Below are 27022 nucleotides of genomic sequence, written 5' to 3' on the forward strand. Positions count from 1 at the left end.
TAACTTCACATTTCATTTTATTTCATTTACTAAGAAGGACCTACATAGAATTTGGGGGCTAACTGTAGACCTCAACTGTAAAGCCTTTTTTCTACTATCAGATAATTACTGCAACTAACTCCAGAGTTTCAAAACCTTTAGGAAGGCATCTGTTGCTCTCAGAAAAGTTCACATTAACTGTCACTTTGTTTATAGTTTCAGCATATCCTCAGAGGTGTGTTAAAATCTAAATAGAAAAAAAAAAGTTTTACTTTAATGATTTTATAATTTTAGTTGGGTTATTAAATCCTCCTCCACCCCCTCTGGGATCTGAGGACCGAACCCAGGGCCTTTCGCTTGCTAGACAAGCACTCTACCACTGAGCTAAATCCCCAACCCCAGGTTACTAAATTTTGTCTTCACAGTTCATGAGAACTTGCCTAAATATCCAAGCTTGAGCTATGAGAATGGATAGAAAACAGCATTTGGACTTTGAATTTCAAAGTCAAGAGCTTTCCCACTAGACCCAACTCTTAGCCACTCGTTTTGGTACTTTATTGATCAGGTAAAGGCACTGTCTGCCAAGCCTGACAGCCTGGCTTTGATCCCTGGGACCCTCATGGCTCAAGCTGTCCTCTTACCTCCACTAGAGTACTGTGGCACATGCACACCAGCAAAATAAATATTAAAAATAAAACAGTAAAGTTAACTGGTATTTCTTCACATTTGGATAAGTAATTCTTTATGGTAGATGACATAGAATGACAGTACGTTATTCAAAGTGCATTTAGCAATGTTCCCAAATGGTAATTTTTCCTGTGGGTGGTAAGATTATGAACTAGTATTGCTAATGAAAATAATAGATGACACAAAAACACAGTTATTCTCCTAGCACAAAGACAAACCATTTGTAATGCTGTACTAACACAGCTGAATATTAATCTATTTTGAAATTTTATGCAGTATAACAACTTAAGATCCTTTTTGCTTTTTTATGAAATTTTTTTTAGGAATTTGATATAAATCTTGATATGAAGAAATTGATTTTTATGACTGAAAATGGTCATGAAGTCAGTAATGGGTGAAAATACTGACTAGATTAATTTCTCACTTTATAAGCGGGCAGGCAAGTTTTCTCACTTGAAGTTGTCCAAGACCTCACAGTTCATTGGTAACAGAAGCCTGATCCCCTGATTCTCAGTCCATTGCTCTTATAATAACATGCCAGTTGCCATGTGAAAACAAGTGTCTTGCTTGTCCTGCCCCCCCATATTCATGAATGGTCTCTTACTAATTCACTTGATCTTTGTTTTCTACAGAATTCTCCCTCTGAAGCACAGAATTTAGATGAAAATACCACTGAGGGCTGGGAAAATCGGATAAGACTATGGACTGATGAGTATGAAGAAGCTTTTACTAATCAGTACAGTGCGGATGTACAGAATGCCCTTGAGCAACATCTACATTCTAACAAGGAATTTGTGGGCAAACCTGCTGTTTTAGACACTATAAATAAGACTGAACTGGCCTGTAATAATACAGTAATTGGTTCCCAAATGCAGGTGAGAACTAAAGCATTAAAGACACTAAAAGACTGAGTTTTTTTAGTACCCAAAGTATAAAAATGAGTTGGAACTATAGGTCCTTACAGAATAACAAATGAAGTACCTTCCTGCTGATCATTGTTGACCAAAATCAGATTACAGTAACTAAACTGTCAAGGTATATATTTCACAAATGTCTTTATTTAATAAAGGAGATGGAAGTTTCTAATGCAGCCTAGATAGGAATTACAAAAGATTTATAGGAAGCTAATTAAACTAATCTCATAGAGTAGATACAGCTCCACTGACATTGTAAGTTTTTCTCTGGTCTTGCCTTTCCTGGTATCACTAGTTGGACCATGTGTCCTGGGAAGATTCAGCTATGTCAAAATGAAAATTTTCTGATCTCCAAGCTATAATACACAGATAAAACCTGAAAATTTTCCACAGTTACAAAACATTGTAAATTTTACCACATTGCTGTTGCTATTCTTAAATGTTAATGCTCTGTTTTTATTTAGTTACAGCTGGGGAGAGTCACTCGTGTTCAAAAGCACCGGAAAATCCTGAGGGCTGCAAGAGATTTGGCCTTAGACACTCTTATAATAGAATATCGTGGGAAAGTCATGTTACGACAACAATTTGAGGTCAATGGGCATTTCTTCAAAAAGTAAGAACGTCATTCATTGAGCACTGAGGGCTTGCATGGTTCTGACTGACCAGTCAGTATTGCTCTGAAAATCATCCTACTTGATGGGCTGCTTCTGAGGAAAAGCTAATGTTTCAAATAATATCATGCCTGTCTGCCGTTGGTACGAAAGGGCAAATAAATCTGCAAAATGTTTAGTGTATGAAGTGGTGATGACTCCTTTCCAAGCCCAGCATTCCTTGCTTTGTGTTTATTCTCTAATGAGAAGCAGACAAGTTTGTGGTACTTTCTAGCTTAGGAATTGCAAATGACTGCTCCTTATTGTGTCAGCATATGATTCACATTTGTAGTCGTGGGGTGGCCTTTTTGTTTGTGTTGAGAATTACAGGAATTTTAATTGTATCCCTAGACCATATCCCTTTGTGCTCTTCTACTCAAAATTCAATGGTGTAGAGATGTGTGTGGATGCTCGTACTTTCGGTAATGATGCTCGGTTCATCAGAAGATCATGTACACCAAATGCAGAGGTAAGCAATCCTTAGCAACTTCCCTTTCAATGGAACCACCAAAGGACACGTTTACTGAAGAAACAGTCTGAAAACTTCACCCAGATAAAGGTCTGTAGTTATTAGTTGTATGATCTTTAAATGCAATGGTAAAAAAACAGAAGTATGGTGCCATATGGAGATAAGGACATTTCTTTAGAGAGGACAGAAATGAGAAGAGGCAAGTTAGTATTTGTAAGAAGTAAGACAAACTGGATAGATAAAGTCTATAAATTGGACTGCGGGGGAGAAAAGGCCATGTGGTAGTAATTGTTATTAGGTCCAGCTAATCCATTTGTCTTCACTTTTATAGATTTTGGAAAATAGTGTTTTGTAAGAATTTCTAGGCATTTCTAAAATTAATGAGTTTGGTGCATTCACAGAAAGTGCAGTAAGATTAGCAGAGCTTTGTTTGCAAGCTAAGGGAATGTAATTCTCCAGCAGAATGCAGATAATCTTTAAAATATAAAACAATTTTACCCTGATTTCTAACATTATTGGATTTTTTTCATTTTGAAGAAGTCTAATTGTCTGTTCGTTACTTTAAAATAATTTCAAATGAAATGATGGAATTAAATAAAATAACAGATTACTCAAAATGGGCAGAAATTATTTGACTCACAAACTTTTCCCCTTAATGGAAAACTTGGTCTTAAAGGCGATCCTAATGATACCTTGTTCACACAGGTGAGACACATGATTGCAGATGGGATGATTCACCTGTGTATCTATGCTGTATCGGCGATCACCAAGGATGCTGAAGTCACCATTGCATTTGATTATGAATATAGTAACTGGTAAGACATCAGAAACTTACAAGCATGAATGAATGACATTGTTAAGATTTTAACTCAAAAAGTCTGTTTTCAACTCCCCTCCCCCCCTTATTTTGCTTTGCCTATTCTTTTCACGAGTAATGTATTTTCTGCCTAGAAGTTATGTAATCCCAGCACATGGGTGGCAGAAGCAAGTGGATCTTTATGAGTTCTAGGTCTCCCTGGTCTACATAGGGAGTTCCATGCCAGCTAGACCCTGTCTCAAAAAAAAGACTGTGGGGAGAACTGATTCAGTAGAGATTTGCTTTCTTTCAACTTCTGTACATAGGCTACAAGTAGAGATATACAGAAAAACAGAATATTTATTGAAATATCATACCTATCCTAAGTTTTTCAAAGATAACATCAGAGGAAATTATTACATTAACGTTTCAAAAAGTGATTGGATGATATGCCATAATGTTCTGTTTTCAAGAACATTGAGACACATTTGGTTGTTTCTTTGACACAGTAATTACAAAGTGGACTGTGCGTGTCACAAGGGAAACCGGAACTGCCCTATACAGAAAAGAAATCCCAATGCTGCAGAATTGCCGCTCCCACCGCCTCCTAGCTTTCCCACCATTGGAGCAGAAACCAGACGTAGAAAGGCACGGCGGAAAGAGCTGGAAATGGAGCAACAAAATGAGGCTCCAGAAGAGAATCATAACCCACAACCACAAGAAGTTCCAGAAAAAGTAACTGTTTCCAGTGAGCATGAGGTAATCTCCCCAGCCAAGTCAGAATGTCTGAACTCAGGTTACCATGAGTTGTTTTAGAGACGTCATACTAAAACATTTTATGCTATTTACATCAACATGAATATACTTATTTGGGTTTTCTTTTCATTTTATAATATTAAGAACAATGAGACCAAGCCGAGGCATGGTGGTGCACGCCTTTAATATCAGCACTCAGGAGGCAGAGGCAGGTGGATCTCTGAGTTCCAGGACAGAGAAACCCTGTCTTGGGGGGAAACAAACACACGCACACGCGCATGCGCAATGTGTCTCAGAAAAAAAAGAGAAAACAAAAATAATAATATCAAGAAGAACCGTCCTTTCAAGGCCTGGTTTGGTGATGCACACGTAATCCCAGCATCTATAAGGCTGAGGCTTGATGATCAAGAATTTGAGGCCACATTAGACTGTATAATAAGACCCTGTCTCAAGAAATGTACAAACAAAAAAATAAAGCATCCTTTGACTCATAGACTGTCTGCTTAGCATAAGGACCTGGGCTTAGTTCCTAGCATAGGGCATAGAAAGGGGTGGGAAAGTAATGATGCCAGAATAAAGCAGGTTGATGTTGCTTGGAGCTTGAGGATGATCTAATAGTGCTTCTGTCTTAAAGGAAGTTGACAATCCAGAAGAAAAACCTGAAGAAGAAGAAGAGGAAGAGGAAGAAGAAAAAGATGAGGCTACAGATGACCAGGAGAACCCAGCTCATAGCAGGAGGGTAAGGAACATCCAGTAGCTGTTTCTGCATTTCTCCCAACTCTGGGATTTTACCATAAAGTAGACTTCATTTTAGTTTTTACTTATTTTTCTACATGTAGGCACACACACAGTAGTTTATGGTAACTATCTAATAGTGGTTTTAAGATATTCCCTTCTCACAATTGGAATTTCCTAAAACTTGGTGAAGAAGACCAGAGTTTGTTGGATTAGGAATTTTCTTGCTTTGTTTTTAATTTTTATATTTAAAAACAAAATCAAGCCGAGCGGTGGTGGCGCACGCCTTTAATCCCAGCACTCGGGAGGCAGAGCCAGGCGGATCTCTGTGAGATCGAGGCCGGCCTGGGCTACCAAGTGAGTTCCAGGAAAGGCGCAAAGCTACACAGAGAAACCCTGTCTCGAAAAACCAAAAAAAAAAACCAAAAAACAAAAAACAAAATCAAGTAGAGCTGGTGATAGCAAAGTTATACAGTAACTTTGTACACAAACAAGGTCTTGAGTTCGATCCCAAATTCCTGGGAGGATGGGGAGAAAGTCAACTTTGTCAGCCCTCTTATCTCCATGACAGAAATGTGTAAGAAAAACAACTTACAGGAAGCCCAGTTTACTTGGGCTTAAATTTCACAGGTTTCAGTCCAGATCTGCCAGCTTTATTGCTTTAGAAGCAAGCAGAAAGAAATAGGACAGCAGGAGTTCATTGCGAAGAACAATTGCTTACCTCATTGCTACCAGGAAGCAGAGGGAAAGGAGAGTGAAGGGACCAAAGACAGACTATGCCCTTCCAAGACACACCCCTGTTGGCTTGCTTCATCCAAGTAGGTGCCAGTTCCTAGGGTTTCCACAACCTCCCAGTAGTATTTATCACTTGGGTTCCAAGCCTTTGGGGCACATTTTATATCTAAGCCTATTACTTTTTTTGTCAAATAGATTAAAGTAACTTGTTAAGTGTGTTTACTTGTGCTTAGAAAAAGTTTAATGACAATTTACCTTGTTTTTGAGCTCTGAAAATAGGACAGAAATTGGTTGTGGTTGCTTTTATGTACTAAAACATGTCAAGGTGTAGCTCAGCTGTTTTTAAAATTTTTAGCTTTTGAATTTGCTTTATTTTACAACTGTTACCTATATTTAAAATAAAATTTTGAAATTTTGCCCAGCGATGTATGTGCTACCTTAATAATACCTTGAATAAGTTGTTATAAACTACACTAATGGTCGCTTCTAAAATAGCTGCACCTGCATCTGGTTTAACCTTCCTTCTTTTTTTTCTAGACTCGGGAAGATAGGAAGGTTGAAGCCATCATGCATGCCTTTGAAAATTTAGAAAAAAGAAAGAAACGGCGGGATCAGCCTGTAGAACAGAGCAACTCAGACATAGAGATTACTACCAGCAGTTCAGAGACAGCCATTGGAGAAGAGACAAAAACTGCAACTGCTGAGTCTGAAGCTAGCAACCCCATCTCAAATATTGCCATCCCAAGCACCCCACAGAGCACTGGTGTGAATACAAGGAGGTCTTCCCACACTGGGGTAAGAGAGAAAACTCTTACAGTCCGTATGTCTACTAACGTCAGTTGTCTTTTTTTAGAATGGTAAAGTATTTTCAACTTGGCTCTGTATCAGAATAAGTAAAGCCATTTTGATCTGAACAGCTGATTTGTGGGGTGCAAGGGAAGTCAAAATTTAAATGACAAAGTCCTCAGCACTTAACTGTCTCCCAGATAAGCAAGGTGGTGAGTTCATAGAATCATTTGGTTTGGATACTGGGTTTGGTGTAGCTTAGTGTGCGGAATGCTTGCTGAGCATACAGAAGGCCTCACCTAGCTTAGTCTCCAACCCCAAGGGAAGAAAGCAAATCATTGGGTTTCTCTCATGGACACTCTGAATAGCCCAGTTACGTGCCTCTTTCAGGAGCTTCTCTAAGCCTGTCTGTTTCTTCCCTGACTTAGCAGTAACTAAAACTTAGCATAAAACCTCTGGGTATAGAAAAGAAACAAGAGTTGCCTTTCCTGCCAAGAAGCTTTCTATTAGGTAGTCACCTTTAGCTGGCTTCTGACCTATTTTTATTTTATATTTGTTTATTAGTAACTAAGTTAACTTAGCCAAACGTTTGCTTTGGTCTGTTTAGGTGATACAAGTCTATAAAATTTTGCACTTAAAAATTACATTTTAAAAATAGTTTTGTAGCCAGGCGGTGTTGGCGCATGCCTTTTATCCTGGTCTACAGAGTGAGATCCAGGACAGGCATCAAAACTACCCAGAGTAACCCCGTCATGAAAAAAAAAAAAGTTTCGTGACAGGGTCTCACTATAGAGCCCTGACTGGCCTGAAACTTGCTTTGTAGACCAGACTAGCCTCAAATTCACAGAGATCTGCCTGCCTCTGCCTCCTAAGTGCTGAGGTTAAAGATATATGACACCCATGCCCAGTTCAGATTTTTTTATTTCTATGTGTGAATGGTTACATGTTTGTATGTGCACATGTGTGTGTTCTTTTTTACCATTATCATTTAGAAATGCTTTAAATAGATTAAGTAAGAAACAGGTATAAAATTTCTGATGCTGGGTGAGGGGTGGCTTTTCTAATCCCAGCACTCAGGAATCTAAGGCAAGAGGATGTAAGCTAGAGGCCAGCCTGGGAGATTGTATCTACAAAAGGGAAGAGTAATTTCTAATTAACTTTGGCCCTGATATTGTTACAGGATGTAGCTGCAGAGAAACCAATCCCCAAACCACCTCCAGCTAAGCCTTCTAGACCCCGACCCAAGAGTCGGATTTCTCGGTACCGGACCAGTTCAGCCCAAAGACTAAAACGCCAGAAGCAGGCCAATGCACAACAGGCAGAGCTTTCACAAGCTGCCTTGGATGAAGGAGGAAGTAACAACTTAGTAACTCCTCCTGAAGCTGGAAATATAGACAGTTCAGGAGAGAACAGACAGTTGACGGGGTCTGACCCAACTGTGGTATCAGCTACTGGATCGCATGTCATCCGTGCTGCATCTAAATACCCCAAAACCAAAAAGGTAAGTGACAACATAAATCTAGTCTGGCAAGGAGTGTCTTAGTAAAACAAGAGGGTTTATAGTCCCCAGAAAAGAAATAATCTTAGAATTACTAGATTGAATCTTCTAGGTAAAAGTTGTTTATGCTGAAAGCTGAAACCATTCCACTTACTTTTTGTTCACTTGATTTTAGACAGAAATTAAATCACTGATAACTGAAAGTGTTTTTTCTTTGTGAGCACAGAGAGAGTAAAGGAAAGATACCCTACATCCTCGTGATGGTTGCTGCATCTATTCTAGTTTTTAGATGAGGTTTGTCTTTGTGAACTACACTACTGGTTCAGATGGCTGTTACATATGCAGTGTTAATTAATGATTTTTTCTTTTAACCTTAGTATCTAGTTACAGAATGGTTGAATGACAAAGCAGAGAAGCAAGAGTGTCCTGTTGAGTGTCCTTTACGTATCACCACTGACCCAACTGTATTGGCAACAACCCTGAACATGCTACCGGGTCTTATTCATTCCCCATTAATTTGTACCACCCCCAAACACTACATTCGCTTTGGCTCACCCTTTATGCCTGAGAGGCGTCGAAGGCCCCTTCTGCCTGATGGCACATTCAGCTCCTGTAAAAAGGTATGTGTATGCGTTGTTTGCATATGTATGCGCATGCCCACCTTCCTGTGAATGAAAATGTGTTTTAATACTACAGTATGCTTATAGTTGTGGCATAATTGTCTAGATGCTCATGAATCTCTAGATAACTGTGTGAGTTTACATGGTGTTAGTTGTTAGACATGAACATTGACGCATCAGGAGCCACAATGATTAAGTGGAATGTGTGCTTCATTTTTAGTGCTCAAATATGTGGCTATTCAGAATTGTCTTACCTGGAAGCTTTTCAGGTTACTGAGTGAAAGCACAAGGCAATTGATGGAATGGATGTATTTTGTAAATGGTTTTGTGGTACTGGTTAGCATGGTCATTTGTGATTATTAATGTATGATACTGGGCCCCAAATCCTTAGAGCACTGATGTACCCATAAAAATGGACAAGATTGTGCTTGTAACTAAGTAATCAATCACTGTTACTTCTTGAAGGAGTTTAGAGGAAAAATTATCTCATAATTGCCATAATTCCTGTTACTTGATTAGATAACAATGGGTTAGACTTCTTGTTCCCTAGAGAATATGGAATATGCTGTAAAAAGACTCTCTGGCCGGGCGGTGGTGGCGCACGCCTTTAATCCCAGCACTCGGGAGGCAGAGCCAGGCGGATCTCTGTGAGTTCGAGGCCAGCCTGGGCTACCAAGTGAGTTCCAGGAAAGGCGCAAAGCTACACAGAGAAACCCTGTCTCGAAAAAACCAAAAAAAAAAAAGGAAAAAAAAAAAAGACTCTCTGTCTTACTGTGACTCTCTAGTTGAGTCTAGTACCAGTAGTTATTTGGTTGTTGTTTTGAGAACATGCTTTATTAATTTCCACAAGTTGTACATATTTTACAAACATAATTTGGGAATAGATTGTTCTTCAAACCTATAGTGCTTTTCAGAAACAGGACGTACTTGATTAGCTCTTCTTTAGATAGAGTTCTATTCCCTGGAATCCCCTTTTCTCTAATTCTCAGATCTGGATTCAGGCTGCCTCCCTCAGTGTCTGTCATTGCCCTCCTCCACTGGCACCACATACATAAGGATGCTGCTTGTAGCTTATTTGATGTGATGAAGTCTCCAACTCCAGGTCCTCCAACTAGGTCTTCCCTAGTTCCTCTAAACTTAAAGGTTTTCTCTTTCCCCAAGAACATAAATTATGTCTAGGGGGTTGGGAATCTGAAGAATCCAGTGGCCTAGGCTATGGAAGGGAGGAGTGCAGCGGGAGTCTGCATAGAGGAAGGGCAGTGCTGCGCAGTCAGTAGATGACGCTGCAGAAGCTGTAACAGTATATCCTACCTAAGGAATGCAGGCACTTGGTTTGTGTGGAGAAAGCTTTCACATAGAAGAAATTCTGAGAAATTTGACCACGAGATCCTTGCCAAAGGGATTTTACAACTTAGTGCCATAAATGGCAATAGTTTTTGAAAAGCTGTTTACTAAAGGAATTTTGTCTAGGAAAATTCCTGTTGTACAGTTGTGTCTATAGGGAAATCACTTACACCAAGTCACTGAGCTCTACTAGCTTGTCTCGGATCTTGAAGAGATGATCAGAAAAGGAAGATGGTTTGTTGTACATACCAGTGATCACCAGCCATGGTAGTGCATGCCTGTTGTTTCATCGTTCAGTAGGCTGAGACAAGGTTATTGTGTTGCCAGCCTGGGCTACATAGCAAAATCGCCTCTCCAAAACAAAACAAAACACCAACAACAAAGAAGAAAACATGATTTACTGGCTTTAGTAAGTGATAGAATTCCTAAGTGTAGAATGGCAAAACTGAGACCTAGTTCGCCTCCATTGTTCACCTCTTCATTCAGAGTAATAGCAGGAAGCTGATGTGATGGTTAAGTGGGCAAACACTTGTCACACAAGCCTAGTAAACCTGGATTCCATCCCCAGAACCCAGGTAAAGGTGGAAGGAGAAAACCTATTCCACACCTTGCCCTCCAACATCCACATAGATGTGAAATCTGCACCCATACACACAGTAATAATGTTCGTTTGTTTTTTCGAGACAGGGTTTCTCTGTGTAGCTATGGAGCCTGTCCTAGAACTCACTCTGTAGCCCAGGCTGGACTTGAACTCACGGAGATCTGCCTGCCTCTGCCTCCCGAGTGCTGGGATTAAAGGCGTGCACCACCACCGCCCAGCTGTTTTTTTAATTTTTTTACTTTTTGGTTTTTCAAGACAGGGTTTCTCTGCCTCAACCACCCTGCTTAACTTTTTTTTTTTTTTTTTTTTTTTAAGGAACAGCAAAATCATAACAGCTTTTATGAAGAGTGTTGAGAATTAGAAAAGAGAGATACCATCTCTCCCTAAGGTGTATACCCGGGGGTGCATTTTCTTCAGTGGTAATAGGCACTGGCAAGATGTTCCTGTAAACAACCCTAATTTGAAACTGTTCACTAAGTTTACAAATAAATTAATAAGAAAGTAGAAGTCAGGTTGGTTACAAAAAAGGAAGATCAGTGAGAGTGGGAGGGGAATAAGAAAAAGAATGGGGCCGGGCGGTGGTGGCGCACGCCTTTAATCCCAGCACTCGGGAGGCAGAGCCAGGTGGATCTCTGTGAGTTCGAGGCCAGCCTGGGCTACCAAGCGAGTCCCAGGAAAGGCGCAAAGCTACACAGAGAAACCCTGTCTCGAAAAATGAAAAAAAAAAAAAAGAAAAAGAATGGAAAGTGCATGTTCAAATACAGTGTGGATGTATATGGAAAACTAATGAGAACCATTACTGTACATAGTTAGTATATGCTAAGAAAATCAACTTTAAAACAAAGAAAATTAGGATGTAGATATAGTCTTAAAAGCGTTTTCATCAAGCCAGGTAGTAAAATCTATTCTGGTGTTTAAGAAGAGTTGATGGAGGCTTTGGAGAGATGTTTCAGCAGTTAAGAGCAGTTACTGCTCTTGCAGAAGACTCAGGTTCAGTTCTCAGCACCCACATGCACATGGTGGTTCACAGCTATCTGTAACCCCAATTCCAGGAGATTTGATGCCCTCTTCTGACCTGCATGCATCACATACACATGTACATTCAGGGGAAAAACTCACAGAGAAAATAAAGTTAATCTAGGTTTTGTTTTGTTTTGTTTTTTAAGGAAGATTGATGATAAATTAGTAGAGATTAATGTAAAGATTGTTGTAAATAATGTAGACTAACTTTTGAAATGTCTTCTTGGTAATTACAATGCAGAATTGCAATCTTTTTGTTCCTATCTTGCTTTTCCAACAAGAAGATACCCAAGCAAACAAGCAGACAAATGTTTAAAACTATGACTTACATTTAGTAAAAAATCCATGTGTTTAAGCTCTTGTTTTTGTTGTTTTATTACCATGTGTGTGGGGAGGTGGTTTTCATGGGGAAGTCACAGGACAACTCTCCCACCTTTATATCAAATTCATGTCATCAGGCATTTACAGCTATCGTTTTTACCCACTAAGCCTTCTCGCCAGCAATTTTTGAGCTCCTTTTATCTGGCTATGTTTCAAATTTAGTTTATTTATTTACTTACTTGCCTTTAAAGACAGTCTGAAAATAATTCTGGCTGGCCTGGAATTCTATGTAGAACATGCTAACCTCGAACTCATGGAGATCTGCCTGCCTCTTGAATGCTGGAATTAAAGGCATGAACCTAGCTTGGTTTAACATTGATATCTGTATTATCTCCATTGGCAACAGATTGAAAGAAATTTAATTTAACCAAACTCGGTGTTATATTCTCCAAGACTCTCTGACCATCCTCATCCTTAGTTGCCCCCATACACATACACGCACTTTTTTATTTTAAGCAGGGCTAGGTATCTAACCATGGTTCTTCTACATGGTAGATAAGCACTTTACCACTTTACCACCAAGTTGTATCCCCAGCCCCATATCACTGTTTTAGAAAGAGACTATCATAGCAAAGCTGCTTCATTAAAACTGAATCTTAAAATTATTGGTTGGTGGCCACTGATGTGGCTATTGGAAAAGTGTTTGCATAGCATTCACAAAGGTGGGAGTCGATCTCATAAACTGGGAGTGATGGTGGCACAGATGTATCATCATAGCACTTGGGAGAGTGGAAGCAGAAGGATCATAAGACCGTCTTACCCTCCTTTCTTCCTAAAATACACATGGGAATTCAATTTAAATCACTGCTTTAATATTCTTGAAAAGAATCTAGATTGTATTGTACAACATACAACTTTTTCTGGGCAGAGTAAACTAAACTATGTTTTTTTCAGCTAGAAATCTACATCTGCTTTTTCTTATGTATGAGTGTTTTCCCTACATATATGTAAGCGCACTGCATGCACAGCTGGTACATTTGGAGGCCAGAAGGTATCAGATCACCTTGAATTGATTGGAGTTACAGGTGGTTGTAAGCCTCTCTGTATGGGTGTTGGGAACCAAGCCCAGGTCGTCTGCAAGACCATCATGTACTCTAAACCACCAAGCCGTTTCCAACACATAGAACAATATATATTCTTACTCATAGACCCACTGTTAAAGTCGTTAAACTCAATAGACCTCCTAAGTTAAAAGCAGTATAAGACAAGTTTGTGTCTGTATGTATGTTTGTACTCAGATTATTCATTTGTGAGAACATTAATATCCTGGGAGTGTCTAAATTCAGTTGAGTCCAGTTCCCCAAAAAAATACACAAATTAATGTCTTTTTTATTCTTTTGTTTCTTATTAACATATAAGCCTTGAGTAAGTGCCCCTCTTTGTTCCGTATAAAGTCATCCTGGCATATGTAAAGGATATTTGGTCTCCTGGACTCTTTTGTATATGTTTTGTATTGTTATTTTATTGTATCCCCTGAAGGGTTGTTAATCTGTTCCTTTAAACATAAACATATTGTTGAAATTGGGAGGCAAGCAGGGATAAGTGAATGAGTGTATTTAAAAAAAAAAAAAGAAGAAGAAGAAGAAGAAGAAGAAGAAGAAGAAGATCCAGTCACTTGAATCCCATTGAGAAAAGAATTTGAAAATTGGGCATATTTCCAGTGCTATGCTACTAGGTTTCTTTGCATATTTGATCTCATTTCATCAGTATAATAGCCCTATAGAATTGAGATTATTGGCTACAGTTTATAAGCCTAGTAGTTTTGTCTCAGAACCAGTAGTAGGTTCTGAAATTTCCCCAAAGTAAGGCATCTCTAGTAATCCGCAGAGCAGGTTTCAACCTAGGTCTTTACGTTCCATGACTTACTTAGTTCAGTGTTCTTTCTCCTTTTCAAACACGCACGCCTCACACATCTTTAGGCCTCCTAAAAAACTTTTCAATATAGTTTATAAAAATAGAATTTTTTTCAGATTTCACTTATTCTAAATAGAATTTGCATAGGTGAGAAGAACAAGAATTTAAAAGTTATCTCTTATCTATGGGGTGTTAACTTGTTCAGCACAAAGAAATGGTCATATTCCTTTTTTATAATGGTAATGGTTGTGTTTAGCTTTGAAGGCAAGCCTAGCAACATCTTACTTCTCTATGTCCCATCTAGTTTTATGCTCCCTTTTTTGTAGTCTTTTAAGTTCTAGAATGCAAACTCTTAGATAGTTTCCAGATACTGAAAATACTTTAATAACCTTTTTTTTCCTTTAATTTTTTGGGGGTGGAGTATCGAAATCTCAAATTTGAGTTCTTGTCTTCTGCTTTGTACAGAAAAATAAATTTGAAATAACTTGCATATAATGTAAATAAAAACATATATTTATAACAAAGGATTTTCCACTTGTACTCCCAGGATAGTTTTCACCCAGTTATGAAAAAGAACTTTAGACCAAGATGACCTCAGAGGCCTCCTCTACATTCTAAGGAACTGTGCTTCTGATAGCCTGTATGTGTTGGTACTCTGTGTGAGAGAGGATCTATGCTTCTGATAGCCTGTTTGTTGATACTCTGTGTAAGAGAGCATGTCACTCTTGATTTTGGCTTTTCACATACTGTCATGTCCTATAATATTAATGTGATTCAAGTGACTCTGGATATCCTTTTTTTTTTCCTATACCCATTTGCTCATCTCTGTTTACTTTTTTTTCTTCAATTTGGTAAACAAAGATATTAACATGATAGAGGATATTTCATAGTAAAATTTCCTGGGTTTGTCTCAAGGTCTAAGATTCCAGCAACCACAAATCTTCTAGAACTGCTCTCTTGAAGAGAATATTTATTTACCTGTGGTATATGTTCTCTAAAGGTGTAAAATTATAGTAGTTTATCTTTTCATATTCGGAGATAGTCTGACTGAAATTGATGCTTATTGTAATTGGCTCTGTCTTCTGTCAGGACAGGAGAACCACAGAATGGTGAACAACTTAGAGCTGTGTAACTTAAGAAAACAAAATTACAGATAATAAAATTCCTTTTCCATAGGATACATAGTCTTACCTTGTAATTTTTTGCAAGTTTTCTTCTGACTTTAGTTTTTCCTCATCCATTCAGATTGCATATTAGCTACTAAAGGAAAAAGAAGTAACTGGAGTGTTCTTTACAAACTTTCCACAGAATCTCTTTTTTTTTTTTTTCTTTTCTTTTCTTCCCCAGTGATTATCATTGCTCAAGTATAACTTACCCAAACTACTTGATGGGGAAGAAGTTCATATGCACATTATCACTTAAAGAGTATACTTTTTAAAATGTAGGCCTATCTTTAAACAATAATGCTATCCTATGCAATATGAAAAGTTGAGTGCTTTCCATTTTTTGTTGGTTATTAGGATCCCGTTATATAATTCAGACTGTTTCAGTTTTGCCTAATAGAAAAAACCGACTTGACTGTGAGGGCTGCGAACGTAGGTAGAGTGCCTCCCTTGGCTCAGACCCTAGCACCACAAAAACTTGGTATAGTGGTAAAATCCGGTAATTCTAGCTTAGAGGGTAGAGCAGAGGATCATAAGTTCAAGGTCATCTTTAGCTACACAGCAAGGCCAGCCTAGGCTGCATGAAACTATTTCAAAAATAATCTTCATTAAAGAGAAAGGAAAGAACAGCAAAAGCCAGCCTTGGTTGCACGGGCAGGACCCTGTCCAAAAGCACTTGACTATGAAGCCCTGTGAATGTATTTGTATTGCATTTCTCACCAGTTGGTATGTAGTGATCTCGTTAGTGCACTGAAATAGATGTCCTAAATAGTTTTAAATGGTTTTTTTAAATTCTCTGGATTTTCCCCCCCATTGTAGCGCTGGATAAAGCAAGCCTTGGAAGAAGGGATGACTCAGACATCATCTGTGCCCCAAGAGACTAGAACACAGCACCTATACCAAAGTAATGAGAATAGTAATTCTTCTAGTATCTGTAAAGACAATGCAGGTATGTATCTGGTCTTTTTCTAAATTTGACATGAGCAGTCATCATTTGAGGGTTCACAGTAAAAATTTCAGTGTTGGTACTCTGATATAAAAAGAAATAGTGTGTTCTCTAAATAGTTACTTTACATCTGTCTTTACAGAGGAAGAGAAAGATCTCGAGTCAGGGATCAGTTTTCCCAGGACGACAAAGAAGGAACTAGACAGTATACAGATAACAGCAGAAATGGTTATAAAAAAGGTTAGATACGTTTAAAGTAGTAAGTTTAGGAAATCTTTATTTGTATTTTTATAAGGGGAGGTAGTAGAAAGTGGTGGAACACTAATGTTCAGGAAAAAATGGAAATGTTAAATGGCTTGTTGGGTGGGATCTGGCTAAAGGGGCAGGAAAAAATTAAATTATGAGGAATCATTACTGTTTTGTTTTGTTTTTTTTTTAAGGACTTGCCCCCAAGAACTATAAAATTCCTGAGATGACATGGCTTTAAATCCTCATGAGGCAAATTGCTATGGAAAAAAAAAAAATGATCATATCCATTGTCTTTCACAGTGTTTTATTGCAGGCTTCTAACTGTGAAAGCATTGGTGCATTGATACCCTTTTTGTGTACTTATTACACAGGGTTTCTCTGTTTAATCTAGGCTGGTATCAAACTCATCCTCCCCAGCACTCAAATTCATATATATACCGTACCACCATCCTTGTGACACTCTTCACATTTTGCCAAGTTTTTTTTTTTTTTAATCAAACTTTCTCCTTTTTGTGAAAATTATGCAGTATCAGCATATTTAGTAGATCCTTGGGTGTGGCTCAGTGGTAGAACCTTTACCTTTTTTTTTTTTTTTTTTTTTTTTTTTAGCTTTTGTTTCAATCCCTGACTCAGACAAAGAAATAAATAAAGTAAACCATTCTCAGTGGTTTCCATAAGCTTACCTATAAATCAGTTTTCTGAATACTATATTTTCAAAACCTACCATAGCCAGGTATAGTGATACACCCACCACTTGGGAAGCAAAATAAGACAATAGGATTGCTGCAGGTTCAAGGCTGGGGTACATAGCAAGACCCTGTCTCAACAGAAAATATTACAAAACAAATTAGTTACTAAAACTCATGTTAAGGAGTTACTAAAACTGATGTTCAGGTTACAACTAACATAATACTTTGGACTTTTGTATTGTTTGGGGGTGTTTTGTTTTCTGTTTTTTGTGAGTTGCTTTTTTTGAACCATTATTTGTAGAATTGCTGAGTGATTATTATAAAGTGGAATTTAATTAAAAGAATTTTACTAGTAATTGCTTTATATTAAAATTCTACTTTCGCCGGGCGGTGGTGGCGCACGCCTTTAATCCCAGCACTCGGGAGGCAGAGGCAGGCGGATCTCTGTGAGTTCAAGGCCAGCCCGGTCTCCAAAGAGAGTTCCAGGAAAAGTGCAAAGCTACACAGAGAAACCCTGTCTCGAAAAAACCAAAAAAAAAAAAAAAAAAAAAAAGAAATTCTACTTTCATCTAGATTTTAATTTGTTCATCTACCGAGACAGATTCAGGTTTGATTTAACAATTTTTGAGGCAGAACTCCCTCAATTTTGTCAACTTTTAGGCAGCTTTTAGAATGTACTTAGACTAGCTGAATATGTGACCTCCTCTATCTGGTGGATATGTTGTGTAGGTATATAGTTAATCTTGGAAAACAGAGACTATAGAGCAGTTTATTTCCTGGCTTTCACATACTTAGAGAGAAATTGTCTTTGTTACTACATGTCCTCGGTGGAATGGAATTACCACTGTTAGTCACCAGCCTTCATTACATTTCTACCCTCCACTCTAGCAAGCAATGAGAAATATTCTCAGAACACACCTTGCCCTTCAGGATCAGTATAAACAGAAGAAAAGCATTACATAAATCAGTAGTCATCACTAAAAGGTGTGAATCATGAGGAATTATTTTGTTATGTTTCAAAAAGTTTTGTTTACAAGAATACTAAGGAAAGTTGATGCAATAGAAAAAAAGCACATATCTTTGTTTGAGGACCAGTTCTATATCCTTAAATTGCTTGATTACTAAATGTCTCTGACCATCATTTGTAAAGTGATACTAGCAATGCCTGCTTTATAAGGCTAATAGGAAACTGAATAATATTATATATAAAGTGCTTGGTTCAGCATCAGACCCATAATAGAAATTGCTGCTGTCATTTTACACAGAACACTCTTTGTTGTCAGGTATGAACTACCTAGATTACAAATGATAAATTCTAGGTATGGTTGCACCTAATGTGTAATCCCAGTAATAAAGACTGGGGAGAAAAATCTTATTTTTTTATTTCAACCTGGTCTGTATGGTAAGGCTATCAAAAGGAAAAGTCAAAGGATGCTAAAAGCTAAAATTGTATAAAAATAAGAGGTATTACCATTGATAGACGGAAAAGATGTGATGTTCATTTGTAAATAACATTTATATGTCCTTAGGAATAATACCTTAATAATAAATGAAAAGTTCAGAACTAATAACAGTTGAGTAAAGTCCTTGGTTAGAAGTAGTGTTAATACCACTTAAATACTAAGAAAATTGCCGGGCGGTGGTGGCGCACGCCTTTAATCCCAGCACTCGGGAGGCAGAGGCAGGCGGATCTCTGAGTTCGAGGCCACCCTGGGCTACAGAGTGAGTTCCAGGACAGGCGCAAAGCTACACAGAGAAACCCTGTCTCAAAAAACAAAAAATTAATGAAGACAGGTTTTTCATCCTCAAACTTAACAAAGCTAAGAAATTACAACCTGGGAATGGCCATACTTGGATATGTAATGCAATTTAAGTTTGAGCATAAAGTAAATTCAGTATTCACTAATGGAAAGAATAAATACTATCCATCCATATTCTTTCTACACCAATAGATTCCAAGGAACTGTCATTTAAAAATTTGATTCTGAGTTTACCTAAAAATTTTCAAATAAAACTTGGAAATGTAATAATAAAGTACTTTGCTGAAAATACATAATTAGCTTCCCTGTGATACTAATGGCTGAATTATCATAGCACATTGCAAGAGCAAATGAGAATATAGAACAGAACAGCTAGATTGGGCTGTGAAATAGAGACATGGTAAATAGCTCTGGAATTTTCAACACTTGAGAAATTGTAAAATTATTAGATTCTTTGCCAGTGCAAATTCTAGTGCATTCAATATTTTCTCTTACTATGTTTGGATTCTTTGTGTTTTGATTAGTTGGTTTTGATTTGTTTGGGTTTATTTTTTGAGACAAGGTCTCACTATGAAATCCTGGCCAGCCTTAAGCTTGCCATCTTCGTGCCTTAGTCTCCTAAGTGCGGGTAGAGGTATGTACCACCACACCCAATACAATTCAAATGGTATTAATTCTTATTTCTTTGGTCATACTGTCTTTGAGTTAATATAGTAATAAAAAGATTTTCGGTAAAAATGATAGAACAATAATTCAACTAACAGTCTGTAAAGAGTTGCCCACACCTTTAATCCCAGTACTGGTGGAGGGGGTGGAGAGACAGGCAGATCTCTTGAGTTTGAGGCCAGCCTGATCTACAGAGGGAATTCCAGGACAGCCAGGGCCACACAGAGAAACACTGTCTCAAAAAAACCAAACAACCCCCCCTCAAAAAAAAAAAAGCCATTATGTTCAGATTCATCATATGCTTTAAAAATATTTATAATCCTAAACTCACTGGTTGTTCTAGGTTCTGTATAAAGATGTAGACACCAAATATTTATGTACAAAATTATTCATAATTGCTAATAGTTGCAAAATTACATGGACAAAAATTTTTTAAAGCCCAAACTCCCAACTGTTGAAAGAGTAATAGAATTTGTCATTTGATTTGTGTTCATCTACATGATCATGATGAAATAATGTGTGCTATCATTGACATTTAAAAAAAATTGTGTGTGTGTGTACGCATGTACTTGGGTGCGCATGTGCATTTATGTACTTGCAGTTTCAGAGGATATCCTGAGTCAGTTCTTTCCTTCTACCTTGTAGGTCTTAAGAATTGAACTCAAGCAATCAGCCATGACAGCAAGCCTTCACTTTCTGAGCCATGTCATTGGCCCTTTTAATTTTTTTATCCATTTTACATACCAACCACAGTTCCTCCTCTCTTCCCCCCCCCCCCCCTTATTTTTATTCTTGGTTTGAGGTTGTTGCCTAATGGTAGTACTTGCCTAGCATGAGAAAAGCCTTTGGTTTGATCTCTGGTATCATAATTTTTTGAACAGTTTATCCTTGGTTGGCTTTATCAAATTGATCTAAGACCAGGAGAAAGCATAGCATCACTTGTGAATTAGATTTACTTACCTCCTTGAATCTGCAAGAGATTTAAAGGATGCTATGTATGACCAGTTCTCTTGGAATATAAAGTTGGCTTGATATTTGTTTTTTAACATTTGAAATGGAGAAAGCAATGTAACACAACCACTCATGGACATGGTGGTATATGCCTTTAATCATAGCACTCAGGGCAGAGGCAGGCAGATCTCTGGGGTTGGAGGCCAGCCTGGTCTGTAGAACAACCAGGACTACACAGAGAAACCCTGTCTCAGAGGGGTAGGAGAGGTGACCTGTCAAAACTAGGGAGATGGTTCTATAGAATGGTTCTACCACCATGCCCAGCTTGATAGTTCATCTTAAAGTTTAGTTTCCGTAATAAATATAGCTGGCAAATATTTTTGGATAAATTTATTAAACAATCATAAACATGATATTGTCAAATTCCTGAGTGGCTGTGTTACATTGCTTTCTCCATTTCAAAGTTTAAAAAACAAATATCAGGCCAACTTTATACTCCTAAGAGAACTGGCCATATACATCATCCTTTAAATCTCTTGCAGAATACTTTCTATGCAAGCATAAGAACCTAAGTTTGAAATTCATTCCTAGCACCCATTTAAAAAGCTAGACATGGATGAATATTCCTACAATTACCCCATTGGAAGGCAGAAACAGGCAAATTTCTGAGCTTGCTGGCTAGCCAGCCTAGCCAAAACAGTGAGGTTCAAGTCCAGTGAGAGGCTGTTTCAGGGATAAGGTAGAGGCAGTAGGGTAAAACATCTATTATCCTCCGGCTTCTACATGCAGGTGTACACACCCACCCACACATGGACTTGCATACATGTGCCACACATACTACAAACCCCTAAAATTATGAATTATTATGTAATTCCGCTGTTTTATTTTTATTATAACATATTCTAGAATTTTTTAGCTATAAGCATATTTCCTTCTTTCAAAAGGAAAGGAGATGTAAGTACTAGTAAAGAAAGATGAGTGTTGTCATATGCAAGTAATAGAGTTATATACCTAGAAAGCCAAGAAAATTAGCTGGAAAACTAGTAGGCATTTATTGAGTGGCTAAATTCAAAACCAGTATGTAAACATTTTAAAACATGAAGATGAACAAATGGAGAAGTATGTTCTATTCACAATAGTAATAAAAAGTAGAGAACAAGCCAGGCTCTGGTCGTGCACACGTTTAATTCCAGCACTCGGGAGGTAGAGTCAAGTGGATCTCTGTAAGTTTGAATCCAGCCTGGTCTACAGAGCGAGTTCCAGAACAGCCAGAGCTACATTGAGAAACCCTGTCTCAGAATAGCAAAATAAAAATAGAGAACACTGGAAATCAAGTCTCTTGATGAGGAGGAGGAAATCAAAGCTTGAGTAGCTAAAAAGGATCATGAACTCTCAGTAGTGAAGGTATGCCCCCAAATTACAGCTGATGGTTGTATCACCAAACAAAACACTGAGTTGGGAGTTTTTTTTTATTATAATATGCACATGGTTGTCTGATTACTACCATTTATTGCCAATATTATGTTGGTATTTCCAAAAATATCAGTATTGCTAGATGTGGTATGTGCCTAGAATCCCTGGAGAGGTTGAGAAAATAAAACCCTAAGTTTGAGACCAACCTAGACAACATTGTAAGGCCCTGTCTCAAAGCGGGGGGGTGTGGGGGGGGTGGGGTGGGGGGTGGTTGTATGTTGTACAGGAAATAGAATAACTTTCAGAACCAAGACCAGTATATTTAAAAACCTATAGAAACAAGCTAGGAGAACATTGTAGCTTAGCAGTAAAGTACTTGCCAGAAATATTCAAGGACCAAAAGTATGTGTAATAAATAATAGTCTAATGGAAATAACTGGTTTTTTTTTAATTCAGTGAAGGAAGATTATAGTTGTCTTTCAATTACAGAAGATGTGCAAAGAAGAAAAAATGGTAGTAGGCATTTGCCTGTAAGAAAGGTGGTGTAGGAATCAACTCCTTAAACTTAATTATAAGTACTTCTTCCTTAAGAAATTAAGTATAATTTAGGATGTCAAGCCTGCTGCACAATCCTGAAGACCTGAACTCAGATTCCAGAACCATGTAAAAAGCAGGATGCATGGGGTGCTACTGTAATCCCAGCACTATTTTGGTGAGATGAAGTTGTGGGACAGGCCAGAAGAGCATAAGATAGTATTCTGTGCTTTAGAGGTCCTGCTTCAACAAGGTTTGAAAGAGAGCAAACTCCCAAAAGTTACTTCTGACCTCCACAATGTGTAGTACAAATGTGCACTTTTTTTTTCTCTTAAGTAGGAATTAGAGCAGGGATATAGCTAAACGGTAGAGTGCTTACCCAGCATGTGTGGGTGTCCCGCAGTTGAACCCTCAAAACAAGATAGAATGGTACTTCACACTTTCCAGACTGTGGCAGGAAAATTGCCAGCAGTGATTTCCATCCTTTGCCTGGACTACATGCTGGGCCACAGTTAGAGACCTGCTCTCAAACACATAAACATTCAGTTACAGACTGCTAGGCTGTATATTGTGAGACCTTCCAAAACAAAAAGCGGGGAAGGGACTTGTTGCCAAGCCTGACAACTTGGACTCAATCTCGGAGACCCACATGGTGAAGAAGAGAATCGACTCCCCAAGTTGTCCTTTGACTTCCACATGCACAACATAGCATGCATGCATCCATATACATTTACACATGCACATGAAATGAAGTGTTTTTTAAAACCAAATAGGAATTAATAATTAAACCTAAAGGTAATAGGTCAATAAGTGGCATTTTTTAAGTTCAGGGATAGAATTACAAAGACGTAATTGTAACAGGCAGAAGATAAATGACAGATACTAGCTAATATAATATATTAATTAATTAATATATTAATTAATATAATAATACTAGCATTGTAACAAAGACAAAAACTTTTTTAGAGCCAGGTGGTGGTGGCACACACATCCCAGCACTCGGGAGGCAGAGGCAGGCGGATCTCTGTGAGTTCAAAGCCAGCCTGGGCTACATAGTGAGTTCCAGGAAAAGGCGCAAAGCTATACAGAGAAACCGGGGGGGGGGTGGGGGGTGGGGGGGTGGGGGGGATCCTCTTTTAGATTTATTTTTTTGTATATGAGTGGTTTGCCTATACATTTTATGTACATAGACCACATGTGTGCTTGGTGCCCATGGAGTTCAGAAGTGAACATTAGATCCCCTGAAACTGGAGTTACAGATGGCTATGAGTAACATGTGGGTACTGGCAAGAGAACCTGGTTCCTCTGCAAGAGTAGCCAGTGCTCTTAACCACTATCATCTCTTCAGCCCCAGTAAATACATCTTAAAAACAAACTGAAAAAGTGTATTTGTAACATTTTTGACAGTCGGCATCTCTATTTATAGAACTCTTATAAAACAGAAAGACTCACATACTGATACAGTGTAAGCTGAGCATGGGCAGGTAATTTACACAAGAATAAATACAAAGATAGTAAGCATATGTGGATGTTCATGCATAAAGATCAGAGGAGGCAGTCAGGTGTTCTGCTCTAGCTCTTCACACTGTTCCTTTGAATCATTGTCTCACTGAACCTGCAGCTAGGCTGGTGGCCAGCAAGCCCCAGTAGCCTGGTAAACTTCCACCTCTGGCACTGAGGTTACAGGCAAGAGTGCAACTGTATCTGGCTTTTCATTATTAGTATTGGGGATTCAAATTCTTCTTCTCAAGCTTCCATATCTCCCAGCCCCACAGTCATCCTTAAAAAAAAAAAAAAAAAAGACAACAGAAGCCCTATATTTGTCCTAACAAGAAGTACAGAAATAAGTAGAGACCAGCATTTTTCATCATTAAGAGTATACTTATAATTGCAATTAAGGAAGATACTTAGCACAGGTTAAATTTTGGCAATATTGTCACATACCCATTTTTAATTTTAAAAGATATTCATAAGTCAGACATGGTAGCACATGCCTATATTCCCAGCTTTTGAAGACAGGAGAAGGATACTTATTTGAAGCCAGCCTGAACTACATGGCCAGTTCAAGGTCAGTTCAAAGTAAGACCCTATTTCAAAAACCCCACACTAACCCCAAAGAACAAGACTTAGAAAATTTTATTCAGTATCAGAGAAATTTGTGGGTTAAATGCCTGAATGTTTGTTTACATAATCTTAGGAAGTATTGAGTCAAGGTTTTTAAAAGTGTGTGTGTGTGTGTGTGTGTGTGTGTGTGTGTGTGTGTGTGTGTGTGTGCGTGCAGTAAACATAAAATTTGACACTTGTATACAAAAAGAAATATGAAAACAGATGGCAAAGACTACTGACCTATGAGTTCCAGAAGTCATTAAGTCTGTATGTTGAGTACAGCATCCTAAGTGTTCAGTGAATATCATTAAAAAGACACCGCATTTACTCATTTGTATAGCCATTCCCCCAATTTTCCTACAGTGATCTTTACCACAAAATGTCTTTAGTAGTTGCATTGTTGAACTCTCAGTACAGAGTTCTTAGAGATTGGTTTTGAAGTCTTTAGAAGTGTTTAAAAGTTATGGTGCAGATTAATCTTGAATTACATGTTTATTTGTTTTTTTGTACCTAAGCATGTTTAAAAGGATAAAAACAGCACATGCTATATAGACCGATTGGAAAAGTACGCTTTCATTGTAAGGAAATGAAAAGCCTGAGAAACAGAAAAATAAAATACTCATTTAAACATAATCAGTGCCTCATATCTCTTTGTATTGGCTACTCTGTTAACTCCAGTGGTTTCACAGTTCTAGTTCCATACCATTGTCACCAGAATAATCTTCCTAAGCACATCTCTGATCATGATCCAAACTTTGCCTTCAGTGCATATTATGATTGTCACAGTTTCCGCCAAGCCATGAAGCTATAGTTTAGAATGCTTTTATTAAGAGTGTAGACAGGATGACTAGAGATGGAAGCTCTGGTTGGCAAAAATTCTTGTCTAGGGTATACAAGGACCCAAATTTGATCTTCAGCACCATACAGGGTAGGGAAACATGGACCAGGTGCTCTTTCTATACATCAGTCTTCACCTTCAGTACAGGGTGATGATAATAACAGTAATGCTAGGATTTATAGACATCTTAACTTTTCACATCAAGCACACCATCTAGAGCCGGGTATACAAGAAACACTTAAATAGTGGTGGTCTTTTGTTTTGTTTTCTGGGAAATGGAATCCATAGTGTTGTTCAGGCCTAGGCTAGCCTTCAGCTCTTGGGCTCAAGCAGTTCTACCTCAGCCACTTGAGTAGCTGGGACTATAGTCCTTTTACACTATCTCTGACTTTACCTACTTTGAAGGGTGATAGTATGTTCGTTTTAATTTTATCATTACAGAGGCCCACAGTATGCATGTGGAGTTCAGAAGACAATTTTTGGGAGTCAGTTCTCTCCTTCCACCTTTTATGTGGGCTCTAAGGATTGAACCCCAAGCACCTTTACTTGTCAGATCATCTCAAAAACCCTTTATTTGTAACTTCTTGAGCCTACTAATTTTTTTTTTAAGGCAGGGTCTCATAATATATCCCAGGCTGCCTTAGAATTTGCTATGTAGACTAGGCTGGCCTAAAATTTGTGGCAATCCTGTGTCTGCCTCAAAAGTGGTAGAGCTATAGTCAAGCTTGATCATACTTAGAAACTTAAGGTAAATGCATTTTACATGTTTTCTCTAAGCTCTTTGAAAACAGAATAAATATATAATGGCCCTTACATACCTAACTTTGCATGAAGTACATATTAATAACTAAGTAAAGGATCTTTTAACTATGAGTGAATAAAAGTATATTTTTCCTCTGAAATATGTTTTATCCTGAAGGCCCTCATAAACACAAGTAAACTACACTACATTAAACACAAAACACAGTCACTAAAATACTTAGTTATAGTAACTTGCTTTTTTTAGTGGACCTAAGAATACAGTTAATCTAAACAGAAGGTGTCTTGGTTGTTGTTTTTGTTTTGTTTTGTTTTGTTTTAATAGTTAAGAAGTTTTTATAGGAACCATTTCTAGCTCCTAGTTCAATGATGAAAACACTAGGAGCTACAAAAGGATCCAAGATCTTATGTGTCTCCTACTCAAGAGTGTTTGCTGGAAGAGCTCCTGAAAGGGTACACAGATAAATAAGAGACGATGAATATAGGTATGACAACCTAGCAGGTGGTAATAGAGAAGTAGAGAGTGGTTTAAGTAATCACCTTGGCATTGATCATTAAAATTGTTCAGATTCATGTGGGGTTTCTCTGGGACATGGAATGCTTCAGAAATTACATTGATTGTAGTGATTAGAAGTATGTATAGGCGGGAGGGGGGAGAACAAGGGAATCCGTGGCTGATATGTAGAACTGAATTGTATTCCAAAAAAAAAAAAAAAGTATGTATAGGCATTGGGTTTGAGTAGAGGAGATAATTTAATGGGATAAGGCATAAAAGAGTTAGGACCCATTGCAGGCTAGAGGTCAGTGCTTTTGCTAACTAGTCTTAGAGTAAGATATGATTCAGTTCTCATCCAAGCTTTGTGTTTCACAGACTTATTGAGCCCATTAAAGAAATGGAAGTCTCGCTATCTGATGGAGCAGAATATCACCAAGTTGCTTCGGCCTCTGTCTCCAGTTACACCACCCCCTTCCAGCTCAGGCTCAAAGAGTCCCCAGCTGTCCACACCTGGCCAGACTCACCCAGGAGAAGAGGAGTGTCGAAATGGATACAGCCTCATGTTCTCGCCAATCACATCTCTTACTACTGCTAGTCGTTCCAACACTCCTCTGCAGTTCGAGGTGA

The 27022-nt window shown here is 38.1% G+C and overlaps 1 protein-coding gene across 11 annotated transcripts in view; it reads left to right on the forward strand.

Moving 5' to 3' along the window:
• Positions 1–27022, forward strand: part of Setd5 (SET domain containing 5) — a 91983-nt gene that overhangs the window by 40847 nt on the left and 24114 nt on the right. For all 11 annotated transcript variants that reach the window (XM_052720859.1, XM_052720862.1, XM_052720857.1 and 8 more), the window contains 11 exons: positions 1299–1541; positions 2045–2193; positions 2582–2699; positions 3405–3514; positions 4005–4254; positions 4886–4990; positions 6259–6516; positions 7688–8008; positions 8383–8625; positions 15808–15937; positions 26771–27018. In XM_052720859.1, coding sequence (XP_052576819.1) covers positions 1299–1541; positions 2045–2193; positions 2582–2699; positions 3405–3514; positions 4005–4254; positions 4886–4990; positions 6259–6516; positions 7688–8008; positions 8383–8625; positions 15808–15937; positions 26771–27018 — 2175 coding nt within the window. The remainder of the gene's footprint in view (positions 1–1298; positions 1542–2044; positions 2194–2581; positions 2700–3404; positions 3515–4004; positions 4255–4885; positions 4991–6258; positions 6517–7687; positions 8009–8382; positions 8626–15807; positions 15938–26770; positions 27019–27022) is intronic.

Source organism: Peromyscus californicus, unplaced genomic scaffold (genome assembly GCF_007827085.1).
Source record: "Peromyscus californicus insignis strain IS unplaced genomic scaffold, ASM782708v3 Scaffold_6__1_contigs__length_162567912, whole genome shotgun sequence".
In the NCBI taxonomy this organism is placed as follows: domain Eukaryota; kingdom Metazoa; phylum Chordata; class Mammalia; order Rodentia; family Cricetidae; genus Peromyscus; species Peromyscus californicus.